Genomic DNA, 27,806 nt, shown 5'->3' on the forward strand with positions numbered 1-27,806 from the left:
GCTACAGCCAGGGAATGTTCACCCTCTTGTCAATTAAATTATCATGCTTTTTCTTTTAAACTTAAGATTTCAAATTAACTTGGTTTCTGAATAATTAATATAGAGAATATATTTTGAGTTGCCATCACCTGTGATATGCATTGTTATCTTTGGCTTTGCGTTCGCCATCTTATGTCACCTCATAGGAAGGGGGATGGGGTCTGCGGTCTGGGAAGGTATGGATCTCTCACTCCCTTAACATGACATGAACACCTGTTGGAGACACCAAATACCCTCTTTGTCTCCATAGGCCTCCTCTGTGGATTACCATGACAACACCCATTCATGTGATGGCAGAAGACTGATTATACAGCTTCACAGACAATTATCACTAAACAGAGAGCATTGTTTTACAAGGCCACTGCTATTTTGTCTCTCCAGGCTGTTATTAGTTCTGTGGAAAGTTTTAATTCATACCCTGGGTCTTCTTTGTTCTCTAATGACAGGCAGTTAGGATCACTGATCAGATGTTAGCTGGATTTTATCCAGCCAAAATGGCCAGTCTACTTGAAATACAGTATATTGCAGGTGAAATGTTCTCAATGTATATTGTCCTTCCACTTTTTAACCCACTGAAGCCTTCGTTGATTTTCCCTGTCAAATTTTCACCCGACACATTTTACTTGTATTCGAAACTTGCATAAGGAAATTACAAAAATAACAATAGCAGAATAAAAATCAATTAAAACACATTTCAGTGTTTATTACCACAGATGGAATGTGATTTCATAGGAATGACATTTGGCAAGACGACTATAAGGCAAAGCACCATTATGCTACACGACTGCCCAGGCAATACAAAAAGCAAGAGGCGATAGAAGCAGGTCAGTCATGTACAAAAATACATTAGTACAACAATCTGTAAACATGATCGTGTATATTCACGTGGTGTGACTGCAAATAATGAGCTCAGATTAAACAGCATCACAATAGCAAAATAAGGAATGTGAAAAATTGGTATTAGGTTGTGTTGTCACATAAAAAAAACGTAATGACCTTCATTTTGGTATAGCGTTACAAACAACTTCACAAAAACCTACTATATACAAAAGGCAAAGAATTCTCTCCCTTTGGGTCAAAGCAAATTATTCACATTGTTGACTGGGATGTTAACATATAACATACAGTATATATATGGTCCTCTAAAAATACTTGATCTGAATCTCAATTGGGGTCTCCAAACAATTGCTTTGCAAATAATATTGTAATCCCTTTGCTGTTTTTAGACCATCAGTTAAAATCTCAACATTCAATTTACACAACTCAGCGATGATACTTTTCATTGTCATATGCATAACATGTGGCTTTCAATATTATTAAACTCACAACTTACACAAACTCAGTCTTTTTTAACACATAAAATGTGCCAGAGGCCACCACTTTGTTTATTTCCGTCCTAGTTATGGCTAAATTATTCTTCATTGTACAACTGTTTGCTGCTGAAAACAAGACATTTTCAACTGTAAAATGTTTGCCAATTGAAAATCTGTTATTTTCGGCGAGTGACTGTCGTATCATGAGGTCTAAAATAAGATTTAGTCACAGTTATTTCTATTCTATATCACAACAGCAGGTATTGGGAAAAGGGCATCATTAGCATTATTGACATGCTTAATATCAAAATATTTCTATATTTACCTGTAGCACAATTAAAATAATTTACTTAACTATGAAACACTATATTGTGTTATCTATCATAAACTCGCATATACTCAAAAGATAGTTTCATTATTATTTAAGTATGACTATGACTTGAAAAATCATAATTCCTAAGGCTTGACTTCAGATAATGTCAACATGTCCACCATACAACAATTCTAATGTTCTTAAAATTTCTGGCTGTTCAATATACATTCAAAGAACTTGAATACTCTAAAAACACAAGTACAAAACACTCCATAAACTGAAAGACTGATAAGGTTCAAAACCCTTTGCAGTGTCCTATGGCACCCTTTTCATTAGAACACTAGCATCCCTATTCTGGGGGGAACATTCGCTGAAAAGGTTTGGTGAAGAGGAAAAAAGACAAGACCAAGTACAGAGCCGACCCCAGTTCACCAAGTATTCCTTTACCAAGTATAGAGTATACTCTATACTTAGTACCCTCTACAGCCTATACTGAGGGTTTAAGTGGTTAATCCACTGAAACTATGAGTAGTAAATACTATTGATATGCCTGTCTTACAGTATGTTCACCATTCATTTCATGTTTTGTGCCCTCAGATAAAAAAAATCCTCTGAGGGCAGACCTCCATATTATGTCTGCTGATCTGCATATCTAAGGAAAACCTTATTATAAGACATTTCCCCTGAAATAAGTATTTGCTCCCAAAATGACAGAGTCCAGTACTGGAGAAAAAACAAAGCTATTCTCTGAGGTTTCTGTTTTTAAACTAAATTATATTCAGTCATTTCAGTCAGTTATTTAACTTCCCTTCAAAAAGCTGGGAATCTATTGAGTATCCCCATGAGGGAGGGAGGCAATTTGTAGTTTCCCAATAAAAGGTCACTGTTTTCAGTTTATCCACTTAGGCTTCCAATTTCTCTTTTTCCTTCTCTTTCTTCTTGTTCATTTTCAGGAATGATGGAGTACGGAACTTCTTCTTCTTCTTCTTGGGGGACTTGGTTTGGCTTTCTGGGGTCTGAGCGTCCCCCGACTTTTCTGAGGTTGTTATGGAGATTTCAACCGTTTCTGTAGTGCTCACGCTCAGCTTGGATACAGCAATGCTTAGATCCTCGTCAGTCTCTGCCAAGTGGTCTTTCCCATTGAGTATTAGGTCTGTCAACAGATATAACCGAATCAGTTAACAAAGGGGTGGGTACAATTTTTTTGAAATAAAAATGTACCCGTATGGGTCAAATTTCAGTTAAATGAACTGGATTTCACAATGTAGGAACTGCAATCACACAGAATATAATACGAATATATTATAATATACGTTTATCAATTATATATTAATTCCAAATCATTCCAAATACACAAAATAGCTACTGTAATGGCAAACTAATTACCTTTAGCTGGACTCATTATTGGGGAGAGGGAGAGTGAAATAGTGGAGCCATCAAACGTGGTCATCTCATCTGCATCAGTGGCGTCATCTGTATCTGCAAGAGGCTTTATTTTAGCATTTAGTCCTCTATTAAAGTCAGTGTGCATGTGTGGAATGAGGTTTATCACATTATGCTGAGCATTGTGACTTTGAATTTTGCGCTGCTTGAGTCTCTGGCGCCTTATAAGGAGGGAACCCAAGTGTGATACGCTGCTCTGACTGGACACCAGAGCATGAAAATCTTTTTATTCGGTTTGTTCTGAGGTTCTGAACAGAACCAATATTTTAACATTTCAGTTCTTACATTCCACCCCAACATACAGGAACATTCCTTAACTGGCTATAACAACATGCTATACACACACACTAAGAAAGCTCCAGGTGATACTATAGTATCACTATCAAATGACTTAAGAGGACAAGTACCAATAACAAACACCTTTGCACTTCTAATTAGTACCACTAGGTGTCGTATATGAATAACCTCTTTACAATACAGCAGAGTGACCTTGGCTTGCATGCAACCTCAGTAAACTTTCACAAATACAGAAAGATTAGCATCTAGTCTAGGGGTGTCATATAGCTCAGGAGTGTCAAACTAATGTGTGCTCTCAACACCAAAAAATAAGAACGATGTTGTAGTATTCTGTCACATTACACAAAACATAATGATGGTTTAGCATTATTGGGCTACTGATTTCAGGTACAGGACTAGATGTGAATGTGTATACTATTTAATTTGCATTACATACACAATGTCAGGTGTGCACAAGTGTCCAACCTACAATGCACATGTGCTCTTTATGTTGGGAGTGATAATGTGATTATCATCAGAAGCCTGATGGTCTAAAAATGTACTCAAACATTGTGTTGTTAAATTGTAAATGATATTTTTTGGTTAAAACAAAGTTTATTGTTAAAATGCTAAAGTTTTATATTCTAATAGTAATCATTGCTGTAGGGTAGAGTGTTTGTTCAGTAACAGGGGTGTCCCTGTTTCTACAGCTCTTTCGTAATCGGAGAACACATTTTCAGGTGCGTTGCCAATTTCATCCAATTGAGAGAGAACCTGAACAAGATCTCTCTCCTGAGTGGATGAAATTGTTATCCCGACCTACTTACTAAAGAGCTGGAGAGACGCAAAAACCCCTGTTACTTTATAGATTTGTCTTTTCATACACCTTGAATAAGCTCGATCCCAAAAGGCGTTGCGTTTTATTACCAATTCTGACTACAAGGCCCATAACTGTGTTCTGTATAGCTTGGTTAAATGGCCATCCCTTGCATTGTGAAGAATATAACAACACTGGTACATTTTCATTTATAAGGCTATCCTATGTAAGCTGCCTGTGTACATTAATGTTATGTTGGCATTTTCCCTGTGCAATCATAATTTACGTTGGCATAAATGGTTTCATTGTACCATACCTAGTTGAACTGAGACAGGCAAGATGAGTCTGTTTTATCAAGGTCGTAGGTCGTGGAATGATTTACAGGCAAATATGGATATGCTGCCCATGTCCTGCTCATATTTTTAAAAACATTTAGTTTTAATATTTATTCTGTTAGTTGTTTTTATTTGTATTTTATCTTAAATGTTATGTGTCTGTTGCACATTTCTGTCATCGTTTTATTTTTATACTGCTGGCACACTTGTAAGAGGTCTCGAACCTCAATGTGATATTCCTAATAAATTACAGGTTGGGTTGGATACATACATACGTACATGTTATGTTACTGAACAAACACTCTATAGCAGCGGTTCTCAAACTATGGGACAGGTCTAACGACCAAAACGTAGAATAAAGAGCAACATTCTTTTGTAAGTTCCAGACAGTGTGCGGGTCCTTTTCTTTGATGTCATTATCAGAGATCCCCTTCTGAACAAACCCACATACATGAAATCGCTGGGGGGCACATGGTGACAACATGCATGACTGCACACAGCTTCCGACATGCATACCAACACTCACCAGTAAGTGGCATAGTAAACTACTCAACTGGGCAAAAGTCAGAAGTAGCGCAATTCAAGCAATATCTCTAACAACATTGTTGTGACCCTGCATGTTAACATTAAGCAATGTAAGTGTTGTTATATCCACTAACAATGCAGGATCATGAAGACTGTCTCTCTCATCTCTGCCACTGGCTTCCCTTTCTCATTCATGAATAGTCCAATTTCTGCATGTGGCCTAATTGAAAGTGATGTTTGACTTTAGTGTGCCAAGGCAGGCCATGTCCATTATTATCGGACAAAATATCACTTCAAATTGCCAATCGTTGAGTCCTTAGGCTCTAATACAATTTTCAAGTTTGATCACGTCATTGCTCTCATCAACTGCGATAGATAAGGCAATAAATCACTTCACTGTCTTTTTTTCATTAGTTGACTAATCCCCTGCAATGTCCCTGATTCTCTCTGCCTCACAGTCATCAGTGCAACGCAGGCGTTCTGGGGTGTGATGACCTAAGTGGGTCCCTTGTGAGAGGTGCTTACACACAGCGGGCGGTTCAATGTTCTGCAGCCTTGCCGGCACTGTAGCGGCAAGGAGAGGGTGGCTGTCGCACACAGACAGATGAAAGTTTATATTTTCATTGAAATATAAATATTTAGTTTTTCCCTTTTCAACAAATCATCAGTCATGGGCTGGATGGGGTGCCAGTTTGTATTGGTATTTTGAGGCAGGGGTCCTTAGACCATACTCATTTCAGCATTTGGCTCTGGAAGTGCCAGATGAATACATTCCAACCAGCAGCTGACCAGAGGGCACTCACTGGCGAGTTCTCCGAATGGTGGAATGGCAGATGGAACAAGAAGGAATCATTTTATTCAAGTAAAGTGGCCGTGTCAGCAGGGATAATGGTACGTTACTTTTAGCCAAATACCGTCTCAGGATGAGTTTAAGAATTTGAACTTAGTACTCATGCACATATTTGTCAATATGTTCTATGGTGCCTCTCAAATCAATGTATATTACTACAGATTGACATTGGAAACATATTAATCAGCTGAAAAACACTCAAACAATTGTGGTAGGGGGCTTTATATGGTACCCCTGGGACTAGCAAAATTCTGCAATTAGGGCTCTAAATTCCCGCGTTCTCTAGGCATGCAAACAGTTCCTTTGCTAGTGCTTATGTCACAGATCTCCATGAGCCTTAGAAAACAGCTACATCTATACATCTCAATTTCTTCTTTGACCTCTGCTGACCTCTAGGATTAGCTTGACAACTATGCTACTCATAATCTACACAGCCTGATGCCACGTCTGAGCTCTTAAAAGCCCAAGCAGGATTATGATTAAGTAGGGTTTTCAGACTTTTCAAGATAAATGGTCCAAAGTGGGATTTTATGACAGCATCCCATGATATGGAAGTATATAGTTTTAATTGGTGTAATAGAGAAATAAGTACCTTCAAGGCCTTGCTGTCTTCGTTCTATTACGTTCTTGTATTCCTCCATCACCTTCTCTGTATGCCCACTGAATGGATTTGGGGGAAGAGAACGCGTCTGCTCTTCATCCTCAATGATGAAAGCCTGATAAGACATCAAAAACATATTTATATATTGGGCTGACCTGAAGAAATGTGGTCACACAGAACCAAGGACACTATTCCACTATGAGCCGATGTCGCAAATGGCCAATATTATTTATAGACAATGAGTTTTGGGGCATCGGTAATATGCTATTTTGAGATGGTAGATATACTCACTGGTCCTGGAATGGTGTCCACAACGATGCCTGCCAGTAACTGAGACTTTGGCCCAGGGGTCATCTGGTCACATCTGTTCAGTTCTCTTATCTACAGAAAACCATTCAAGATAGTTTTTCTTTCATATAGGTGGTCTTGCATGTTTGGCCCACTGACAACATTTCACAGTATAATTGACTATACTGCCAACCGCTATAATTGACTATAATGCCAAGCATTTTCCAAAACATACGGTAGTTTGTTTGATTTTTGAGGACACCACTGGATTCCATCCATTTCAGTACGGTATGAAGATCAACTTGCAGAGACTTGAAACTGGATGAGAGCAGTGATCCAACACACTAAATATCGCTGAGCAATTATTATTGTGTCAAAGTTACATTATTGTTGTTTAATGCATTTCAAAGCGCAGATTGATTTAAAATCTAGCTGAAATTTGTCTCAGGAAAAAATATCGATTTTATTAAATTCAATTAAACTTATTTAGTAATGATTTCTCTGAAGAAATAAAGTCAAATTGTCTATGTTTATGTGCGAAGCAGTGAATAGACAATGATATGTATTGACGCCGGTGTGGTCCACTTGAACCCCGGCATCCATATTCTGGGGGGAACATTTGTTGAAAGTAGCCGATCTACAAGCTCTCAACGCATTGTGAGCTTGTAGATCGGCTATTTTCGGCTAAGAGATTTGGTGTACAGTGAAAAAACAGCATACCAAGTACAGTTGCAACTCCTCTGGTCCGTTTCACTATTTCAGTGGTTCATATATTATTTCACATTCATATCTCCCATATTACCATAATACACTGAGACTAATACAAAGTACTACCTAAACCAACTTGCCTCTCTGAAAGAGCTAATGGCATTAGGTCAGTCTCCAGAGTTTTACGCTTGACTGAATCTTTTCTGGACTAAAGCCTGTTGCCATGCTAGAGGGATGCTCTTTAGATCATGATCAATATATTTTTTTGGTTCAACAGCAATTCATCCGCAATTATTTATACGGAACAAAATGTTCTGTCTATGAGATGTTAGACCAATATGTTTTGAGCTTGTCAACAAGAGGCTTGAATTTGGGATATAAATTAAAAAGCATGTTTCACGGAGCTGAAATAAGTATTGCATAATACCCAAGACACTACAATGGAGTAGTTATATCCTTTCCATAACTGCTGAAGATGAGCACATAAAGACAATGTGAATGGACATGTTTGGGTGTATTTAGAACATGTGGTAGGTTTTGTCTTTATGGTATGAAAACACACATGATCTTCCAACTCACCCTGTTCCTCTTATCCAAAACATCTGTGGGATTTGTGTTTAGTGGGACAAACTGATTTGGGTCCTCGATTCTTATTGGGGTTCCGATACTGTTGCCTGGCTCTGAAGATTTCATCCACTAAAAAAAAGAAGAAAAGGAAAAAGATCAGGGTTTTGACCAATGCAGTGTCTAAGATGCATTTATTATAGCTTCCACAAGAGGGCAGGCTGATACAGAGACATTGCAGCTTCCTCTCTTTGGTACTGAAAAATACTTTTGTGAAGCCAAAGCTCAGAGTCAGAGTGTTTGTCTGCAATTCCATATAGAATCCTACAGCATTTACTCACCATAGTCTTGGTCCTAGGGCTGCACTCTCCACTGAATGAGCGTTCCGGCACATTGACCTTCAGGTAGCTGTTGGGCGAGTTTAGCCAACGGGTCCTCTCCCTCTGTTGTTTCTGCGCCATGAACTTAAATGGACTGCGCAGGCCGAGCTCATCGTCCTCCAATGGTACTGCAGATACCGTGGCAGGGATCTCAACATCATTTTTAGACCGAGGTTTTTCCCGCACAATGGGGTTCCTGTGAGTGTAGCCTGTTCTGTAGCCCTAAAGGTTCACAGAGACAGAATACATTGCCCTAGGTTAAAAGATAATCCTTTGCCAGAGGCAGAAAACAGTTGCAGTTTTACATAATATTCCATTGCACAATGGAAAAAATATGGAACACACTATATCAACTAGTTATATATCTTAAACACAGACCACCCAGGGTGCTCTAAACCCATGTCTCTGAACCCTTCACAGGGTTCACATGAATGACACTTATTAGAGACATGTCCAGTTGCAAAAGGAGAAGATAAGATTTATCAGTCAGTATAATTTAACCATGGGGGATTGAAGGAGCCTGTTGTTGAGGAAACATCAAAGAAAGAAAGACAAGCAGACTCTCAGTGAAGTCAATCCACAGTGCACAGTAAAATCCTCAGTGTTCATTTATCTAGCGTGTACAAATGTAACCGTGTACACTCTCAGAGTTGAATTAACACTGAGGGTTTTACTGTCTGTCTGTTAAGTCCACTCCATGGTCTCTGTGTGGCTGTGTGGTCTGTGTCCTCTAACTCCCCACAGCATGCCTTCCCATCTGGAAGCCATGACAGCGGGGGTGGGTTCACTATGATCACAGAGAGCTGAACAAGCGAACACAGCTGCAGCCTCCTCGAACCCGGTTGTTAGCCATAGTGAGTCGTGACCCACTCAAAGACATGACAAAACATCAGACATGCCTGGTCTGACATCTTATGTACCGAGAGAATTTGTTAGACAGACGTTATTAGCAGTACGGTTATAGAGCTATAATCACACCAAATATATCGCCGGATGACAGTGAACCACGCTATCCAAAAGGCCAAACGGCTCTTCAACTCAATTTGACGCAGTATTGAGCGCAATCACTTCACTTCACATAGACAGAATCCGTTGTAAAACAAGAACATCCAATTATATGAATAATTGCATGGTTGAAATACTGTACATGTCTAGTTTCATTGTGTGTTCCGTCAGTCAGAGTCTTGTAATCAGACACTTCCCCAGGAAGTGCACTGAGAGAGGAAACTCAAAGCATCATGGGTAAAGGGCAGGGGGTCAGGGTTCACTCACCAGGTTGTCGAGCATCCTCATGAGGGACTCGAACTTCGCCTCGCCCACTTTCCATCTGACCTCACCGTCAATCACCACCCCCGCGGCGACCACGCCCTGGGTCAGGGGCTTGAATGTGTCCCTGTCCAAGACCACAAGGTTGTCCACTCCACCAGAACACCTCAGAGCGTTCACCTTCAGGAAGTCATGAATTTAATACATTATTTCAAAGATATAGTGTTTACTTTTCTGGTTTGGAGTTGCTAGCCAAAAATAGTCTGATGGCAAACTGAGCATGAGTAATGTTAAATATCAATCAGGAAGTTTTAACAATGCAGGCTTGGCACACGTCTTCAATTTAAATAGCTCTCGCAAATGAGAAATCTGCAGTCTCAACTGAACAAGAACTTCCTTTCTTCAAAAGCAGTGGTTCTCAATCTTTTCAGGCCGCGACCCCCCAAAATAATCATATTTGAACTGGGGACCCCCCAAAATAATAATATTTCAACTGACAAGCCCCCACCCTGACAAGCACTTGGAATTGTACAGCAGGAGTTGAGGCATTATATTTTGTTTGACTCGGTTCCACAGATAAATATTGTGAAAATAGCTGATCTACTAGCTCATAATGCTACTATTTTCAAACTATTTTCAAAAGTTTTGCCCTTTTCTTAAGTAATAGCTGACCATTTGGCCAATGTTTGCCAATTTTTATATTTCAGAGCTGTTAAAAAGGTCTTTAAAGTCCTTAAATAGTCACTTTAGAAATGTGCAGATACCCTGTATACACTATGTTGGTTTGTTTACTGTTGAGTGAAAAAACAATGTTGCACATTAAGCTAAATCATCTGCTGGGGACCCTCAAAAATCATTTGGGCACAGGTTGAGAACCACTGTTCTAGAGTAACGATTTCCAGTATGGCCAGGGGAATTGTCTGTACGTGTTACTGAATTGTGACCATGTGTCAAATGTTTGTGTAATGACAATATCTTAAGCATGCATGACAACAATGGAAAAACAAATACAGCCAAGAAGGAGGAGATGAAGGCACCCAAAATTCTGCCTCATGCAAACAGCGTTTCAGTAACTGTCCACAAACACCACAGGGTTCCACCTGGCGCTGGTTGTGAACAATGGTCTCAATCACATGTTTGATTTAACTTTGTTGAAACAGATGTTAAACACATTGCCAACATTTCTTCTCATGTAGGCAATGCAAAAATCTAATGTTGGAGGGAGACCAAACTAAATTTGAGTCAATTCCAAAAATCGGGGAACAATTGTCCCCTTGGAGAAAAAAGAAAAGAAAAAAAGAAACAAACATATACAGTACTATTACTATGATATTCATGTCGTTAAAATCAGAACTCACAGATCAAATGTTCCAAAGTGGCCACCCTGTTATGTAAAACAGTTCAAAGCATTCGCCATGCCATTAGCAGTCAGTAACTGTGCAATCTAGATTCATATACCTGGATTTCACACGCCTGTTGTGAGTGGTACACATAATGGAAAGCCTCTTCAATGGTTTCCCCCAGAGCAAGCAATCCATGATTTCTCAAGACCAGAACCTGCAAAATATGTTAAGACATGCTTAAATAATACATTAGGACCACTAGTAATAACAATATGGTTTAAAATGTATGTATCAATATACACACCAAGAATTCCTAATTCCATACAAGCCATACAATACAAGGAAGTTAGATGCTGGTGTTTGCATAAACCGCATTTGAATAAACTAACATTTGAACTAACAACTAACATTTGAATAAATAATGTATTGACAAACAGGCACAAAACATAGGATGGAAAAACAACAATCTGATAGCAAACAAAGAGGAATAGCTCGTCAGGTCATTTCAGACCAGTCGCAAACAACTAAAGCACTCAACCACTTCTCCACATGTACAGTATCAAAAGATGAGCAGCATTCTCCTATGCGCTTGTTGTCGTCAACATAAGCTGGTGCTTTGATTTTACCTTGGCAGTAGGGCCCAGGGCTTTCTGGAACTCCACCTTCTCCCCTTGATCATCCAGGCAGCCATGGTAACCAAAGTAGGCGATGTCGCCTAGAAGCAAAGCCTCCTGGGAAATGGGCAGGATGCCACACTTCATGGAGGACACCTGTTGATACAGGATAAAAGCAACTGTGACTGTTGTGTCGACAACTAAAAGGCACATTTTTGCCATCGGGGATCAAATAAAAGTTTACTGTGCAATGTGAATCATGTGCCATGCAATTTACTGGGCAACCTCAAAGGGATTGGTAATGCACATTAAAAGGTGTCTGCATCCAAAATAAGCAGGCATGCAAGAGGGATGGTTTTATTAAACTCATTTCCCCCAAAGCCAAATATGCATTTAGCTGCAGCTTATTATGTCCCGAGAAAGATTACGCTCATATAATGCTCATTTATTATACAAGCTTGGAGCATACTTACGGCAGCTGTAGCAGAAGTATGTATATGTATAATGCACCTCACATCAGGCCGCATGGAGTAAATGGCAGCATGGGGACTGAAGCCAAAATAGTCGATCCCCAGATCTGTAGTGCCCTGGTCCACTACATCCCCAATCATGTTCACTTTGACCTAGGAACCACAGAAAAACAATACAATAAGGGTTGTGATGGGAGTCAAAACAATTAGCAGTAAAATAGATTTCATTTTGTGATAAAACGTGGCACTTCTTTTTTCAATCTATTTATCTAATGGGGTTTATTGCGATGCCTTTGCTGTTCAGTGCTCACAGTCCAAAATTAGTAACTACAAGAAGAAAGAAAGAAAGAATAATACATTTAAAACCAGGTAAATAAATGGTGGGAACAAGATAAGAATGTGTTAACGCATTCTCATGCCCTGCTCAGAGTCATTATATTTTGCCTCTTGGTCAGGTACCTTTGGCGTCCAATGCCGACACATTTCCCCCACCATGTTGATGACGATGGAATGATCAGATTCATAACTGACTCCCACCCTATCGGTATGCAACTTGGACTGTGTAATTAATTTAGCGCACACACCAAGGGACATCTGTATCACTGGCTATTCATTCTTCCTGCACAGTAAATTCCTCAGAGTTAATGAATCCATTTGTAACTCTGGATAAATTAACACTCAGGATTTTACAGTGTGCCTACAAAAGAGAATAACAATATGCATATTTGGAATTATTGTGTGTTATAAACAAATGCACCACACATGTTGACATTGTACTCACCAAATTTGCTGCTGAAACTTCGGCAAACGACAGACCTTGAGGACTAATAAGAACATGATCCTGCTCTTTGCTGACCCGCACCTGATGGGAAAAGATTTGATAAAATTGGGCAAAAGTGTGAAGGCAAAATTTTACACCTGCATGTTTAATCATCTACGGCATGTGATTAAAGTGTCATACATGAGAAGCTTAGCAAACAGATCGTGCTGCTGAATTAATTTATGCATTTATCTTTTCCACAAAGTGTCATCCCTCGGAATGTTTTGTGCATACTAACATATTTGTTTATGATTTACTCTCATTCTCTAGTTCTTTATTATGTATATATTTACATATTAGAAAACAAAATGTAGTTGTAATACATTTAGATGTGTCTCACATGTAATAATAATACAAATGTGGAAATAATGCACAAAAATAAATAAATAATCAGAACAATCACTGTGGCAGGAAATGTGTACAATATAATCAGACATAAAAATTATGTATTCTTTGGTTTTACATAGGGCAGAATGCCCGGTGGCTCTCCATAATAATGCTTGGTGGAAGTTACATCCGTAGCAGGTTACAGTTTAATGCTAAACCGTTCCTCATTTAAAAATTCATTACTTACGAATTACGAATCATAATATTTTCCTACATTTCCTAGGTACTGTGCATGTTCACAAGATACTCAAGAATACGACTGATGTGTTTAGAATCTAAAAAGGGAACAAGGCAAAAACAAAAGGTGACAAAAACAAAAATGTAATCATAAACTTGATGATTACATTTATGTTTTTGTCACCTTTTGTTTTAGCCTTGCTCTGATGTATACTTAATATAGTGCTAAACTGGAAACTGAAAGGCAATATGGTTACGTAAAAACACACACAGGCAAAAACATGAACCAACTCAAAGAATTACTGCACTGTAGAGTATGTAAAAGAAACACACACATACACAGTCTCTCTCTCACACACACACACACACACACACACACACACACACACACACACACACACACACACACACACACACACACACACACACACACACACACACACACACACACACACACACACACACACACAGGACGATCAATAGTTACGTAACTTTAACAACTACTTTCAAAAGCCAGAAACAAGAGAACCAAGACTTGATGTCATTAAGATGTAGGATGTGCAACCGATCTGCAATGAAACCTTGTTGTAGAGATTGTAAAAGTGAGAAGATTTCAAGGAGAATCTTCTGTGGACATATCTTAATTTCTTGTTCAGCGTTAAGCTAGAATAACTACATCATAAAATAAAATAAAAAATATAGGCTCATAAAATCATCTCTTCAATAATACTGCCTCCACTGCTTGCCTCTTCAGATTGATTTTTATTTCTTCACCTCACCAATTCATTCAAGTCTTGGCTCTCTGGCTTTGGAAGAGAGTAGTTCACTTTGACCAATATCAGCATGAGACATTCTACACTTAAATAAATAAATAAAGATAACACGGTTACAAAATATTTAATATAACATTAGGAGATACAGTACATTGCTTTTAAACTTACTGTTATGTATGAACTTGTGAATCGAGCCCAGGTAAAGAGATCAACAAGTCTGTAGAGGCTGGCCAGCTTGCAGCGGTTCTGTTTCTCCCCTTTGGTGAAGGACGGAGACTCAAAGCCATACAGGTCATTGACTGGGGTTACCATCCCTAAGCCTGCATCAAACCATACAAAGCAAAAAGAGAGTTGTGTAAACAAGTCATATGCAATCATGTGTGATACATTAATAAAAGTGAATATCTATTTTGCTTAAAGGAGTAGTTCACCCCAAAAGATGACTTATTTTCTATCAATTACACACCCAATGAAGCCTTGAATTCATGGAGGTTTTTTAGTTTTTGTAGCATTCCTGAGTCAATAATTTGATGACCAGGTCATCCATCGGTCAGTAGGACACTAAGAAGGAGACTCTTTGAGTCTCCTACTGAGTCAGACTCTTTGAGACTCTGCCGGTCATCAAATTATTGGAATGCAACAAAAACTAAAAGATCTGAGTGAATTCAATGGCTTCATTGAGTGTGTAATTGATAGAAAATAAGTACTTTTTGGGGTGAACTACTCCTTTAAAGCAGCACTATGTCACTTTTTTAAATATGAATAAAATGTAATTTTGTCCAATCTGTATGGTAGAGTATGCTAATACAATATAACTTATACGATTGGGGTGGTTGTATTTTGTCTCTCTGCTCTTCTATTGAGACATTTAGATAGGTCTTGTATGACCTAGACACAGGATCTGATACAAATTTTGACATGATGGTTAAGATTTAATTTATCCCCTGTGCAAGCAGTATATTAGCTCAATGGTAAAAATGGCAGCACTTTCAACTGGGTTCAAATCCAGGGTAGAAGAGGAAAGTTACATAGTGCAGCTTTAAGCTCACACCTGGTACATTATGTTGTATGCTTGTTTACACCTCCTCCTTTAAATCTTCTTTCTTCTTTCATCTATGTTATGCTTATATGTTTCTTTAATCAACATCTTGCTCAAAATGTTTGCTTTAAAAAATAGCCTGCATACAAAATCACATCTTAGGGGCCTTGAATAACCACTGCTGAATCGTAAAAGTGTCTGCTCTCAAAACCTTTTACAAGACACTGCAGGATATTTTGAGAGCATACTGTATAAGGGCATGCAACCAAACAGAGTCCTGTGTTTTATGGCCACTTTAAGACTGTTTTTTCCTTTTTACTTTTACAAAGGAGCAGGTCAACCTTAATTACTTCAAAGCCATATGGCATGGCGGCCATGTTTACATTTCTCAAACACTAACAGTTTTGACGTTCCAACTTTTTTGAAAACTGATATTTTGTATCCCCAGGCTGAAGTGCGCGGTGACCTCTGTTCAAGCATGGAGGGCAACATAATAATTGACACTGCAGACAGCTGTAGTTCATTATTCAGGGTGTGGGGTACTTAATAGAAACAGTCAGGATAAAGAATGCTGTCAACATGTTTTTTCCCCTTCACCGTCATTTCAGTCACAAGAATCAAGAGTCTGAGAATTCAGCTTTTGACAATGAAGATAGTCAAGCTGCATAATGCACCCAGACAGAGAGAAGACATATACATGGAATGATAATCAGACACACACACACACACACACACACACACACACACACACACACACACACACACACACACACACACACACACACACACACACACACACACACACACACACACACACACACACACACACACACACACACACACACACACACACACACAGTGCCACTCACTAATGGGGGATGTTAAGGGGCCAGTCCCTCCCAAAGTGCTCGCCATGATTAGGTCAGCTATCTGATGCAGAACCTGTAGGCCTGTGGGGCTGTTGCCCTTGGTCACCTGATCCTGGATCAGGCCTTCCAGCTCATCTTTAAACACCTGGAAAATAAATTGAACACAGATTGAATTGATTGAAGAGAACAGGAACAGAAGAGAAACATCCTCCATTCAAAACATACTGGACATCCATCTGTACTTCGCCTGCCGATCCCTTCCGACACAGTGACTTGACGACAGACAACACTTGAGAGCCTACTTAGCATTATTTCTCAAGGTACTGCTAGTTTTCTATTCTGCCAGGATAGAAAACTAGCAGTACTCTGGGTCCCTGGCACCTGGGAGAAAGGTAAAGCCTGAAATAGACCAGGCTGACTGCTGGCTGACAACAGTGGGGGATCAGTGCAGTATGGGTCAGCAGTGATCCTTAAAAATCCTTAAAAATAATAGTTAAATTCTCTGACTGAGCGCCAACACTGCACCAATCGGTCACCTCCTCATTTGCATTATATTATCACCGGAACAAATCGGGACATAAACTGAAACATGCCAGATCTTATTCCATTCCTCAACACAACTGTTATCGCAATAGGCCCTTTCTGGAATAGTTATATCATTATTACTGTATCTATAATTGATCTTCATTCTAAAATGCCACAATTAAGTCTCTTCTTCTACTCAATTACCAATGATGGGCTCAAAATTGACCGACTACAGGCAATGACCAACCGCTATATATATTATTATTTTTATTCGCCCCCGACCTCTTCTGTGAGGTCTGACTACATCCAAAAGTCGGCCTACTGTATTTAGGCTTTCCTACTCGCAACAACTGCGGTCCAAGGGACGCAGAACACTGCTGGTTTTCTATTCCGCTCGGTGGAATCACCAGGTGTCTCTAGACTATCAAAGCCATGATTATACTGAATAATCACTCAGGAGAAGAGATGATGAGAACAAGAGAAGAGAAGAGAAAAAAAACACCCATGTTGGCTCATGTGTATACAAACTAACCTTGACCCAATTTACTTTAAACTCTTCAGCATCTGATGATAGCACAGTGTGCTTTTCAAACCTTCCTTATTAAAAGTGTACACAAATCACAAGGGAGTGGGACCATTAAAAACCTCTTTGTATGTGTGAAAAGATTTGACTGGGGGGGGGGCTTTTTTTATTAAGCTTGGCTATCAATTTATGCTGGCAGAGTGGCCAATGAATCTTGGGTATCGTTCCCACTGAAACAGCACTATTCTCCTGTGTGCCACAGTGGCTGAGCTCCAGCATTCCGCTTCATCTCAGCACGGTTCCCATGGTGATGAGCCGAGTTCCACTTGTTGAGGTCTGTTATGCAATCACAGACGAGCGTGGGCTCATCTTATTTCCATGCACTTCATGGGTACCGGTATGCGTGTACTGCATCTCCTTGGAACACATTTTTAGCAAACTGCATTGCTCGATTCACCATTCTCTGTCCCTTATGGCTTAAGTCCTCCTGGCACTATACGCTTTAACTAGCATCTGTGTGTACGTATGCAAAGTGTAGGTGAACTGGGCTTATGCAGAAATTAATATTAACATGGGAAAGGTTGTGCGAGTGCAACTGCATTGCTGTTTACATTACAGATTCACCTTCTAAGTCTAACAAGTTAGTGTTTAAACATGGAGGAAGTTTTAGTTCCCCGCCCCCAGACAGTAGCAGCCAGTTTGGCTGTGGTTGAATGAAAATACACAACACCTGGGCTCCTTTAATTAGTCTGGACAAGTTTGACCACAGCAACTAATCGTTCATGGCAGCTAATCTCTCTCTATCGATCGAGATATATATATATATATATATATATATATATATATGAAGCGAGAGAGAGCTTGCGTTTGGGTGCTGCAACATAGACTAGTGGTGGGAAAAAACTTTGATTTCAGTGAACGAACGATTTTGTTCACGGCAATGCTCCGTTCACATGATTCTTTCAAATGATTCGTTCAGTAGCGCTATTGTCTAGTGAAAAACTCACACCCGCACCGCTGTCTGTCTGTCTGTTGCGGGAACAGCCCGCCCTCCCGTCCTGTGTACTAAGGGAAGGGGGAGCATGAACGAAATCGTGAACGTGACAGTTTCAGGAAGTGAACTGGTTCGTTCACGGCAAATAACTAGCTCTTATGAACGAATCAATCATGAACAACCCATCACTAACATAGACCACTCCAGCTGTGAAAGTTAAGTCCATTGCATTGAGACACTGAAAGCTTAAGTATGTAAGAGGGGACAGACTTACTGGACTCTGAAGTATCTGGGTCACTCGCTTCTTCTGCCCCATCATGTTGAAGTCCTGCCTCATCTCGGGGGACATGTTCCTGGTGCGGAGGTACTCGGGGTCGCTCTCGTCCACGCGGTCAAAGTAGCGCTCCTTGGAGTCAATGCTGGACAGGGATAGGGTCATGGACCCTGCCGTCTGTCTCACCTCCACCAGACTCATCGTTCACAAAGTCCCCGTCCCCACGTGACCTCTCTCACTGTTGTTATGGAATCTGTAAAGGATGCAGGGACATAGGTCTCTAAGCTCAGTTTGTCTTTAGGTTGCCCAAGCAACATCTGTGATGATGAACACACTCGAGTCGCCAATGATGCACAATGATGAGTCATGTAATAACAGGGGATAGAACAATGGATGAAGAGGATAACACTCATGACATTGCTGTAGTTTATGTAGGAGGAAAACAATTTGCTTATGTGTGGGCATTATGTCCACAGAGCGACATAATGTGTTAATGTTGAATGATGTAACTCACTCATATTATACGCATATTAATATGTATTTCTCACACACACACAGACACACACACACACAGAGTGTGTGGAAATGTGTACTTGTGCAGTTTCTGTTTCTAGGAAGTGAATGTGATCTTGTTTATGTTTTTGGTGTCTTGTAATCTTGTCTTATGTCTTATTTGAATTAATTCACACACCCACACACACAATGCAGTCATCAAAAGATTAGGAGTGAAAGCATGTATGCAATCTGTCACTTAGACTTGAGTCCATCTATCCAGCTGGATACTAGTAGAGACAGAGTGCAAAGTGGGGACTGAAACCAGCAGCATTAACCTCCAATGGCAGACATGTAAGACATGCAAATTAACTCATGTAAAGCAGCACAGCAGTTAGGCCTTTGGCATTGAGACGTTACCTGGGGGGTGGGGTGGGGGTATAGTTGGGTGGACAGACCACTGTTTCTGCCAACGTTTAGGCTTTGTTTGTTTGTTTGATTGATCGATTGTTTGATTGAATACTTTATTTACAGTTTGGGGGGGAAAGCACAGAGGTACAGTTTTATACAAAAGGATGCTAAAATGATTAAACTCAAGAAAGCACTATGGCTCGTTTCCATTGGGGTCTATGTGTATTCAAATTCATCGATGCAGGCCTTAATCATTAGCCCTACATAACATACTTTTGTTGCTTACATGACGCACAAGCTGTATTAAATACTCTTTCTAGGCAAAAGGTAGGTTTCATTTAAAAGCGAAAGGGGTTTAGGTGTGTCTGTCTTGTGTGTATTGACACACATTCACTGTGAATTAGCCCTGAAGTACCAGTACAGTTTAAAAATCAAACACAGCTGTGTGAAGTTTCAACGTTATCTACTGAGGCGTGATGCTGATTCGCCAAACGTTGTACAAATAGCACTAACCGTGCAACTTTTAAACTGTTGAGAACTATTACATGCAGCTTAGACCAGCTCCCAAAACAAAATAAACAACAACAACAACAACAACACACTAAACAAAAAACAGGCTGATACGTATATAGGCTATATGTGGGAAATGATTTACCTCAACCAAAGCGTTCACTTCCCGAGTTATATCCCGTCCAGATGGTTGTTCTTTTGATAGTACAGTGAACGTTACGACTACGTTAAACTCTGTACTTCGGGTACATTGTGGAATCTTGCAGCGCGCAAACTTGCGTGCGTATCCCCCAAAGAGTAGGCTATCTTAAAAAAAGTAGGCTATCTGAATAATAGCAGGCTATCCCCAGTAGTATCCAAACAACAGCTCACAGACGGAGCCTAGCCTACTGTCTGACTGTGTGTGAATAATGTGTGTGAGAGAGAGAGTGAAACAGTCAAGAGAGAAAAGAGCGGCCGCCGCATGGAGGAGAGAGTGTGTGTGGGTGTGTTTGTGTTGGAAAGGGAGAAGTGACCATGTGACTTCACTTATTATCCACCCACCACCAGGCAGCCAGGCCTCATGGAGAGTTTGGGGTTGGTTTGGTTTGGTGGGACCCAGCACGCACTCACTCTGGTCTGGTGGGACTCACTGAAGTCATAAAGATCTTTGATGCAGGGGTCTGGTGGGAAAAGTACTCGCATTCTTTACTTGAGTAAAAGTATCAATACTGCAATGTAGAAATACTCTGTTACAAGTAGAAGTCCGGGATTCAAAATTTACTTGAGTAAAAGTACAAAAGTATTGGTATACTTAAAGTACCAAAAGTAAAAGTACTGGTTTGAAGTATTAGTAGTATAGCCTACTACAGTGGTTCTCAAACCTTTTCATATCAAGGACCCCAACAAATTCATATATATATATATTTGGCCTCGGACCCCCGTCTGAAAATGTTTTGTGCCAGGGACCCCAGAAGAGAAAATTTGTGTTAAAAGAAATCAACATTTTCCTAAATTTGTCGAACACTTTCAAGATTTTTCAAAAATAGTAGATGTACAAGCTCGCAGCGCAGCACTAAGTGACGCGCTGTGAGCTTGTATATCTTCTATTTTTAAATAGCCACGGTAACACATTTTGCTGGGGACCCCCCTCGAACCCCTGGACGACTTCACCTTGAGAACCAATGGCCTACTAGACCAGTGGTTCTGAAAAAGTGGAGTCAGAGGACCCTCATTGAGAGGGTTCCAGGCAAGGGGTCTTCAGCAAAATGATGTTTCATTACACTATTATTTCCGGGGGCAAGTTAGCCCAGTGCTGAATGACTATTTAGAATTTAGATAGCCTAATAGGTTTCACTCTCTTCACTGTTATCTCCCTACCTACACTAGAGTAGATAGCTGTAGATTTATGACTGTACTAAATCTAATCTAACAAAATATCTTACAAAATACCTTCAAAATAGCGGTCCATGATGCATGGCCCAATAGCTTACATGAATCTAGGGGTTCTTGACATGAAAATGTTTGAGAAATGTTTTCCAAAATGTGAAAAACTAAAGAATGAAAGCGTTCTTTGGAAAATGGTCTGAAGTAGTAATGTAAAGTAGGCCTACTACTCTTCCGGTTACCTTCCGGAGGTGTAGGCAGTAATCCGATACATTATAACACAGATTTTTGTCTTACTGGGTGGAGGTCAATGACATCAAAGCTGTGTAGTTTAGCTAAAACTACAAGACAAAACAGATGTCTCCTTGCAGAAAACGGATTCCCAGATTTCTGCCTAAACCATCAACAACTCAAGCATCAACTTTGACAAAGTGAGTTTCAAAGTTTACAAATTCAACCGAGTCTGATGTGCCAATAAAAACACTTAGCCATTAATTTAATTTGTTAGAGCCCCGCCTTAATTATACTGTTCTGGCTTAGAAGGGCATTATTACTGTCCATTCAGATAATGATGTTATTCAAGAGCAACAAACTAATGGAACGCCACGCTGGGTTATTTTAGAAACTCTTGCAAATTGTTTTTGTTTCAAGTGATTTGAATCGCCTCAGTCTCTGTAAACAGGAGATGAGACCAAGGCTTACAAAACACAAAGCTGCACAAATTTAAACAAACTTTCAGCCAGCCCTCAGAGATTTACTTTGTTAAAAGCCGGGATGCCCAGTAGGTCCCCCTGCTCCCCCACCTCCCTCCCACCCACCCAGCCCCCACCAACCCCCCACTGTCTGTCTCTGGCAGCTTTTAGTGATATTTAAATCACTTCCACACACTAAATACACCAATGGAATCTCTAGCATTCACACCAACCCAGCTCTTTGCCCTTTCAACATACACGCATATGTCACACATACCCAAGCACACACACACAGCGCACACACACACACACACACACACACACACATACACAAATGTCTAAATTTTGGGGGAGTGAGAGAGAGGGATTGGATCACTGACTGACATAACAATTCCAGGAAACGCAGTGGAGTCTGGGAGGCGGTTCAGATACGAGGACATATGGGGTTGATGTAATGAAAAGCAGAACGTTCTCACTCCATAGCTGCGTGACCCTTCAACTCCCCACAGTTACCCTGCAACCATGCTTGCCTACTCTGGCAGACTTCCCATAGAAACCACATTCAAAACGTATGCGTCCAAATGCACTAAAGATATATCAATGCATGCTCACACACACAATCACCCCACCCCACCCCCCCAACACACACACACACACACACACACACACACACACACACACACACACACACACACACACACACACACACACACACACGGGCGGGCGGGCGTACACCTTCCTCCTCCCACTCAGCCTCTCAACATCTGAACTTTTCAAGCCCTGCGGTCTATCTGGGAAACATTGACCAAATGTCAGCCATTATTAGTAGAAGCCCCATTCATAAAGATCATTGTTGAGGTTATTGATATTCACAGACAAATGAACCTCTTTTGTCTTGTCACACCCTGCACCCACACCACTGCCTTCACTGGAAATGTCTTACAAACTCACTGCCTTATATGTAAACTAATTAAAAATGACATTCACAGACAAATATGCAATAACAAAACGTTTTCTCGTGTTGATACTACTGATGTCAAATACATATAAGATATACCCTAAATATTGATGTAATGACTTAAACTTTTTATAAACTAAGAGGATACTAACAGCACTTTCAAAAACTTAATTCACCCATGTCCACTCAATTGGACCAAATGATACACAATTATTCTGAACACTCCAAAGACCACATTGGACTTTTCCAAGACAAAACCACTAAATATCATTGGAATGACTGCAGGACAAATGGCAGTTCAAATATAACAGAGCATCAACACACACTGAGATCGATGTAAACACATTTACAACTCATATACATTCTGTGTCAGCATCCTGTGTTAATTACCATACAGTAGGTTCTATTACCATGGAGTGTCATTATACTTTATGCACCAAGTGTATTTTATGAATAGCCTCGGGTAAAACCCCAATCAATTCCTTTGATGGTTTGACCTTTTATTTAAGTCTCACATCATACAGTACATCATCTAATCACTGATTCGCAGTAACCTTGGACTATGAAGCACCACAAGCAGTTCCAATCAAATAACATTTCTTTACAACCCAGCCAATCTTTGGTTGATTAGAATTTGGGTTCATTACGCCATTAAATTTCATGGTTGTTATTTTAAGGTCTATTGCTCAGACAGATGGACTCATAACATGTCCTACAGCTGCTAAAACAGTGAAATGATGAGAGGGAACAGTGTATCTGTTCATGACGCAACACTGCATTTTTAGCCAGAAAAGACAGGAAGAGAGGGAGGACAGACACAGAGGGAGAGAGGCAGTGACAAAACAGAAAGGAGAGACTGTGTGCAGTGACAGTGTGTGTTAGGCTACCACCCAGCCCAATATCCCATAAAATGCTTTTCTGAGCACAGTATGGTGAAAAACATGAGTCACGTTGCCTTTCTGACTGATTATGCTTCCTCGTTGTCTGAGCACAAGGTTGAAAGTTCATAATGGTCTATCACAGGACCAACCAGTTTTCCCCAAAGTCATTTGTGGATTTCCTTAATGACCACTTAATGATTGAACGCACAACTTTCTTCCTGCCCCCTAGCGAGAGTCTATGAAATATTGACATAACATTTTAGTTTCTGCCCCCTCCTAGGTATCCATTTCTGGCAATTATCCTTTAGCCCTAGAGATAGCTAGAACCATTTATCATCAACTCGATGACCCTTGACCCCAAACCAGACTAAATGATACCAACTGTTGAGAGACACTGTAGCCATCTCGCCAAACATTTGGCTATTTTCACAGAATGTCTTCCTATATTTTTGCAAACTGTTGGGCTATTTTCAACGAATGCTCCCCTATTATGACATGCCAAGAATAGGGACGATAGGGTTCATGTGGTTAAAAGTTAGTTGTAGTACAATTTACTTTTAAATTTCATCATCTCGCCAATATCTCTAGTCAGTACTGTAAAGTGAAAAAGTGCCTCAACAGCATCTTTGATGAGAATATAACCAGAGGCTGCCACAACAGTGTTGTACAAAGCCAACCTCAAGCCTCTTCACCTCACTTCACATTGTCAGAATTGACATTTCTTTTTTTACTATGCTGCAATGCAAGATTTCTTTACCCAAAGACATAAACTACCCCAATATGTTGTATGCTTCTGCAGGCTTTGAATGTCACCTCTTCCAGTCATTTGGCATTAACATTAAGGTGGTGTAATCCTGACGGAATTAATGCCTTATTATACAGCACTGTATATGTGAGGTTTACATCCTTTCTCATTTCTGGGAATTTTGACATTTTAGAAGATTAATCTGACTGTCAAATATGTAAGGATGGCTAATCTTTGAGACAGTTAAAATATATTAAACATCAACATTCATAAGGCAAAACCTCATCACACAGATACAGATCTTTTACCACAACATTTGGTTTTGCTGTAAAACATGGGCATTGTCTCAGTATATTCACCCTATTCGTCTATATCAATCCACATTCTGCTAAAAATGGTGCCTGAAACGATTTGGAACCTGAAACAATCAACATTGTTACACTTGGAACGCTGCCTTCTCCACTATAGGATGTAATACCACTGCAGCACACACACACACTCACACTCACGCACGCACGCACGCACGCACGCACACACGCATGCACTACAAACGTGCTTGTGTTTGGATGCAAACATAAGCATGTGATTGAACGTATGCAAGATTGCTTGAATGCACACACATTCACACACCATTGACGTTCACAGGAAACGCCTCAATGTTGATTTAACTCTTACAGGTCCATTTGGGTCAGTTTTTACACTCTCACTGAGTTAAATTAACATTGATTATTTTCCTGTGTAGTCTGGCAACAGAGGGGCCAAGCGTTGTTTATCTAAATGGAGGAGCTGGCTGCAGACTCCACCATAGCTGTCTTTGGATGGCCTCCATGTTGGAATTCTGTCTTGGGTGCGGCCCACATTAACTCTGGGCTGAGGTATAGGGGTCTGGCTGCTCATATCCTATTCAAATCTAGACCAAGGGAATATCAAGCTGAGAAGTGTGAGAAGTTACACTTTCTCATTCAAAACTTTTAGGCTGTAAAGGGAGCAAGAGACGCAAAGCAGTAAAGCTATTTGGACACAACGTTGTGTTTACACTCAGAGTCAAATTAACACTCAGGACCTGAGTGTGTAGTGAAGCTTGATAGACACTGACAGTCAGTGAGAAATCTTTATCTAATCTCTGGTTGTTCTACCTAATGAGAAGCATCATAGCTTCTGAATGATTGCTGAGTGTCAGAAGATGGTTGGGGGTAAAAACAAACAGTTTATACTGTAGCCACGTGAACCCTATAGCATCCCTATTCTTGGGCGAACATTCAGCAAAAATCGTCTATTTTGGGTGTAGAGGAAAACACGAGCGGACCTAGCATAGAGCCCTGGGGGACCCCAGTCAACTAAGTATTTAGGGTTTAAGTGGTTAAAAGGTCTATTTGGTTCTACTTGTACTGTACGCTCACTAAGTAAAAATAACACTCAGGGTTGTACTGTGTACCCTTTTAAATGAAAGTAGATGTTTATGGTCATCATGACTGACATTACCATCAACAGAAATATATTAGAAGAAAAACGTTTATGATGTTATTTAGTGGAAGGTAAGATGAGTGGAACACTCTTCAGGATTGCCTTTCCCAGCTGAGGTCGAGTTAAGATGTCCCCCCCAACCCATGCTTAACCTTTAATAAAGTTTAATCTAGCACTTATCTTTTATTCTTTTTGTTTTTTCTCAATAAAGTTGGTTCCTTTTCTTTTATGTAAAGCGACTTTGTAAAGCACTATATAAATCTGAGCTATTATTATTTATTTTTATTATTATGCTGATATGAAATATGAAATCAGTGTAGGTGATGACATGATAAAACTTAAAAACAACATTGTAAAGTGGAACAGGAAAAGTCATTACATGGGTTCAGGTCATGTCCCATACAGTCCCATACATTCTCAGTTTTAACCACTTAACTACAAAACATTTCAAAATAATTTAGAAAATTGTGGGTCAGTCAATAAACCAAAAAGATATATTATCTTATTTTCGCCTATAATGGCACGCCCAAAATTGGAACGCCAGGGTTAAAGTGGTTAAGGGTGTCTATAACTTGTGTCACAGGATATAAGGATTATGAAATCTTGTGCTGCCCCAAACCGCACATCTAAAGTCAACAAATGCTTGTTCTGTGTAACGTTAATGTTTCCAGAGGGTGACATTAATTGAGAGCAGCTGCTTGAAGGCTCCTGCAGCTGGGAGCGGGCAATGCAGTCACAGACAGGCCAGTCAACTTATTAAGCTATACTGTAAATATCAGCAAAAACTTGACAACACTGTAAAAAAAAAGGAGACACTCAACACTCAAATCTGCATACGCAGCATGTTACTTGAACCTCAAAGCATACAATACCATCCACTGCAGAGTTGTGTGTGTCAGCAACTGCAAGCATTTATTACAGCACAATAATGCATAAAAACATCTTTTAGTTAAATAACAACAACACTCTGGTAGACCGTACGGACAACTTGTTATCTGGCCTCACTGTATGCAAAACAATCGTTATGTTTGAAAGTTTGACAGCCAGTACTTGAAATTGCACAAACTACAGGATAACTTTGATCGTAGCACAAAACTTCTAGAAAAAAACTGTATCATAGTGAAGTATATATCAGTGGACACAGTAAACAAACAAAAACCCAGTGAAACTCAAAGTGTTAGTTGAATTTACCTCCTTAATGTGAGGACAATCTTCACTTTACAGGTCACTCTCCCACGGTTCTAGCTTTGTCAGCTGATTTGTTTACATTATCCCATCAGATAGGGTCATCTGGCTCCACAGAAGAGGGGGAACTGCTGCTTTTTCTTCTCTTCTCCCACACTCCCTCAGCTCCTCTGCCTGTGTGACAGGGGCTGCCTATTCTCACAGCTTGCAGAAAACTTGTCAGCTATGGAGAACAGTCTCCTGCATGGTACTGGACGACTGGACTGCACACCAAAAATGGGAGGGGCACACACACACACACACACACACACACACACACACACACACACACACACACACACACACACACACACACACACACACACACACACACACACACACACACACACACACACACACACACACACACACACACACACACACACACTCTCACAATGTCCCGTATCTTATGTGATATGATCCTCCATATTCCCTCCTACTATTTCACACACCAGTGAACATTCTACCTTAAGTGAGCAGATTTCTGTACTGATAAAAGTTAACGATGGCTTGTGGGTGAATGTTTGGCCATAGTGTG

At 40.1% G+C, this 27,806-nt stretch overlaps 1 protein-coding gene across 2 annotated transcripts; it reads right to left on the minus strand.

Moving 5' to 3' along the window:
• Positions 1–712: 712 nt before the first annotated feature.
• LOC311058428 (gamma-adducin-like) lies at positions 713–27,432 on the minus strand. 2 transcript variants are annotated; one of them, XM_084075864.1, is made up of 15 exons: positions 27,236–27,432; positions 18,527–18,779; positions 16,211–16,355; positions 14,471–14,622; positions 12,927–13,007; positions 12,149–12,298; positions 11,688–11,831; positions 11,177–11,275; positions 9,725–9,898; positions 8,414–8,674; positions 8,088–8,204; positions 6,804–6,893; positions 6,504–6,627; positions 3,052–3,144; positions 713–2,818 (listed from the first exon to the last, which is right to left on the minus strand). In XM_084075864.1, exons 2-15 carry the CDS (start codon positions 18,725–18,727, stop codon positions 2,568–2,570), a joined length of 2,082 nt encoding a protein of 693 aa, XP_083931990.1. In that variant the 5' UTR covers positions 18,728–18,779; positions 27,236–27,432; the 3' UTR covers positions 713–2,567. The 2 variants fall into 2 exon arrangements, with proteins under 2 accessions (XP_083931990.1, XP_083931991.1); XM_084075865.1 differs by lacking the exon at positions 27,236–27,432 and adding an exon at positions 20,085–20,336.
• Positions 27,433–27,806: the final 374 nt, after the last annotated feature.

The sequence above is a fragment of the Gymnoscopelus microlampas genome, assembly GCF_963454915.1.
Source record: "Gymnoscopelus microlampas genome assembly, chromosome: 13".
Classification (NCBI taxonomy): Eukaryota; Metazoa; Chordata; class Actinopteri; order Myctophiformes; family Myctophidae; genus Gymnoscopelus; species Gymnoscopelus microlampas.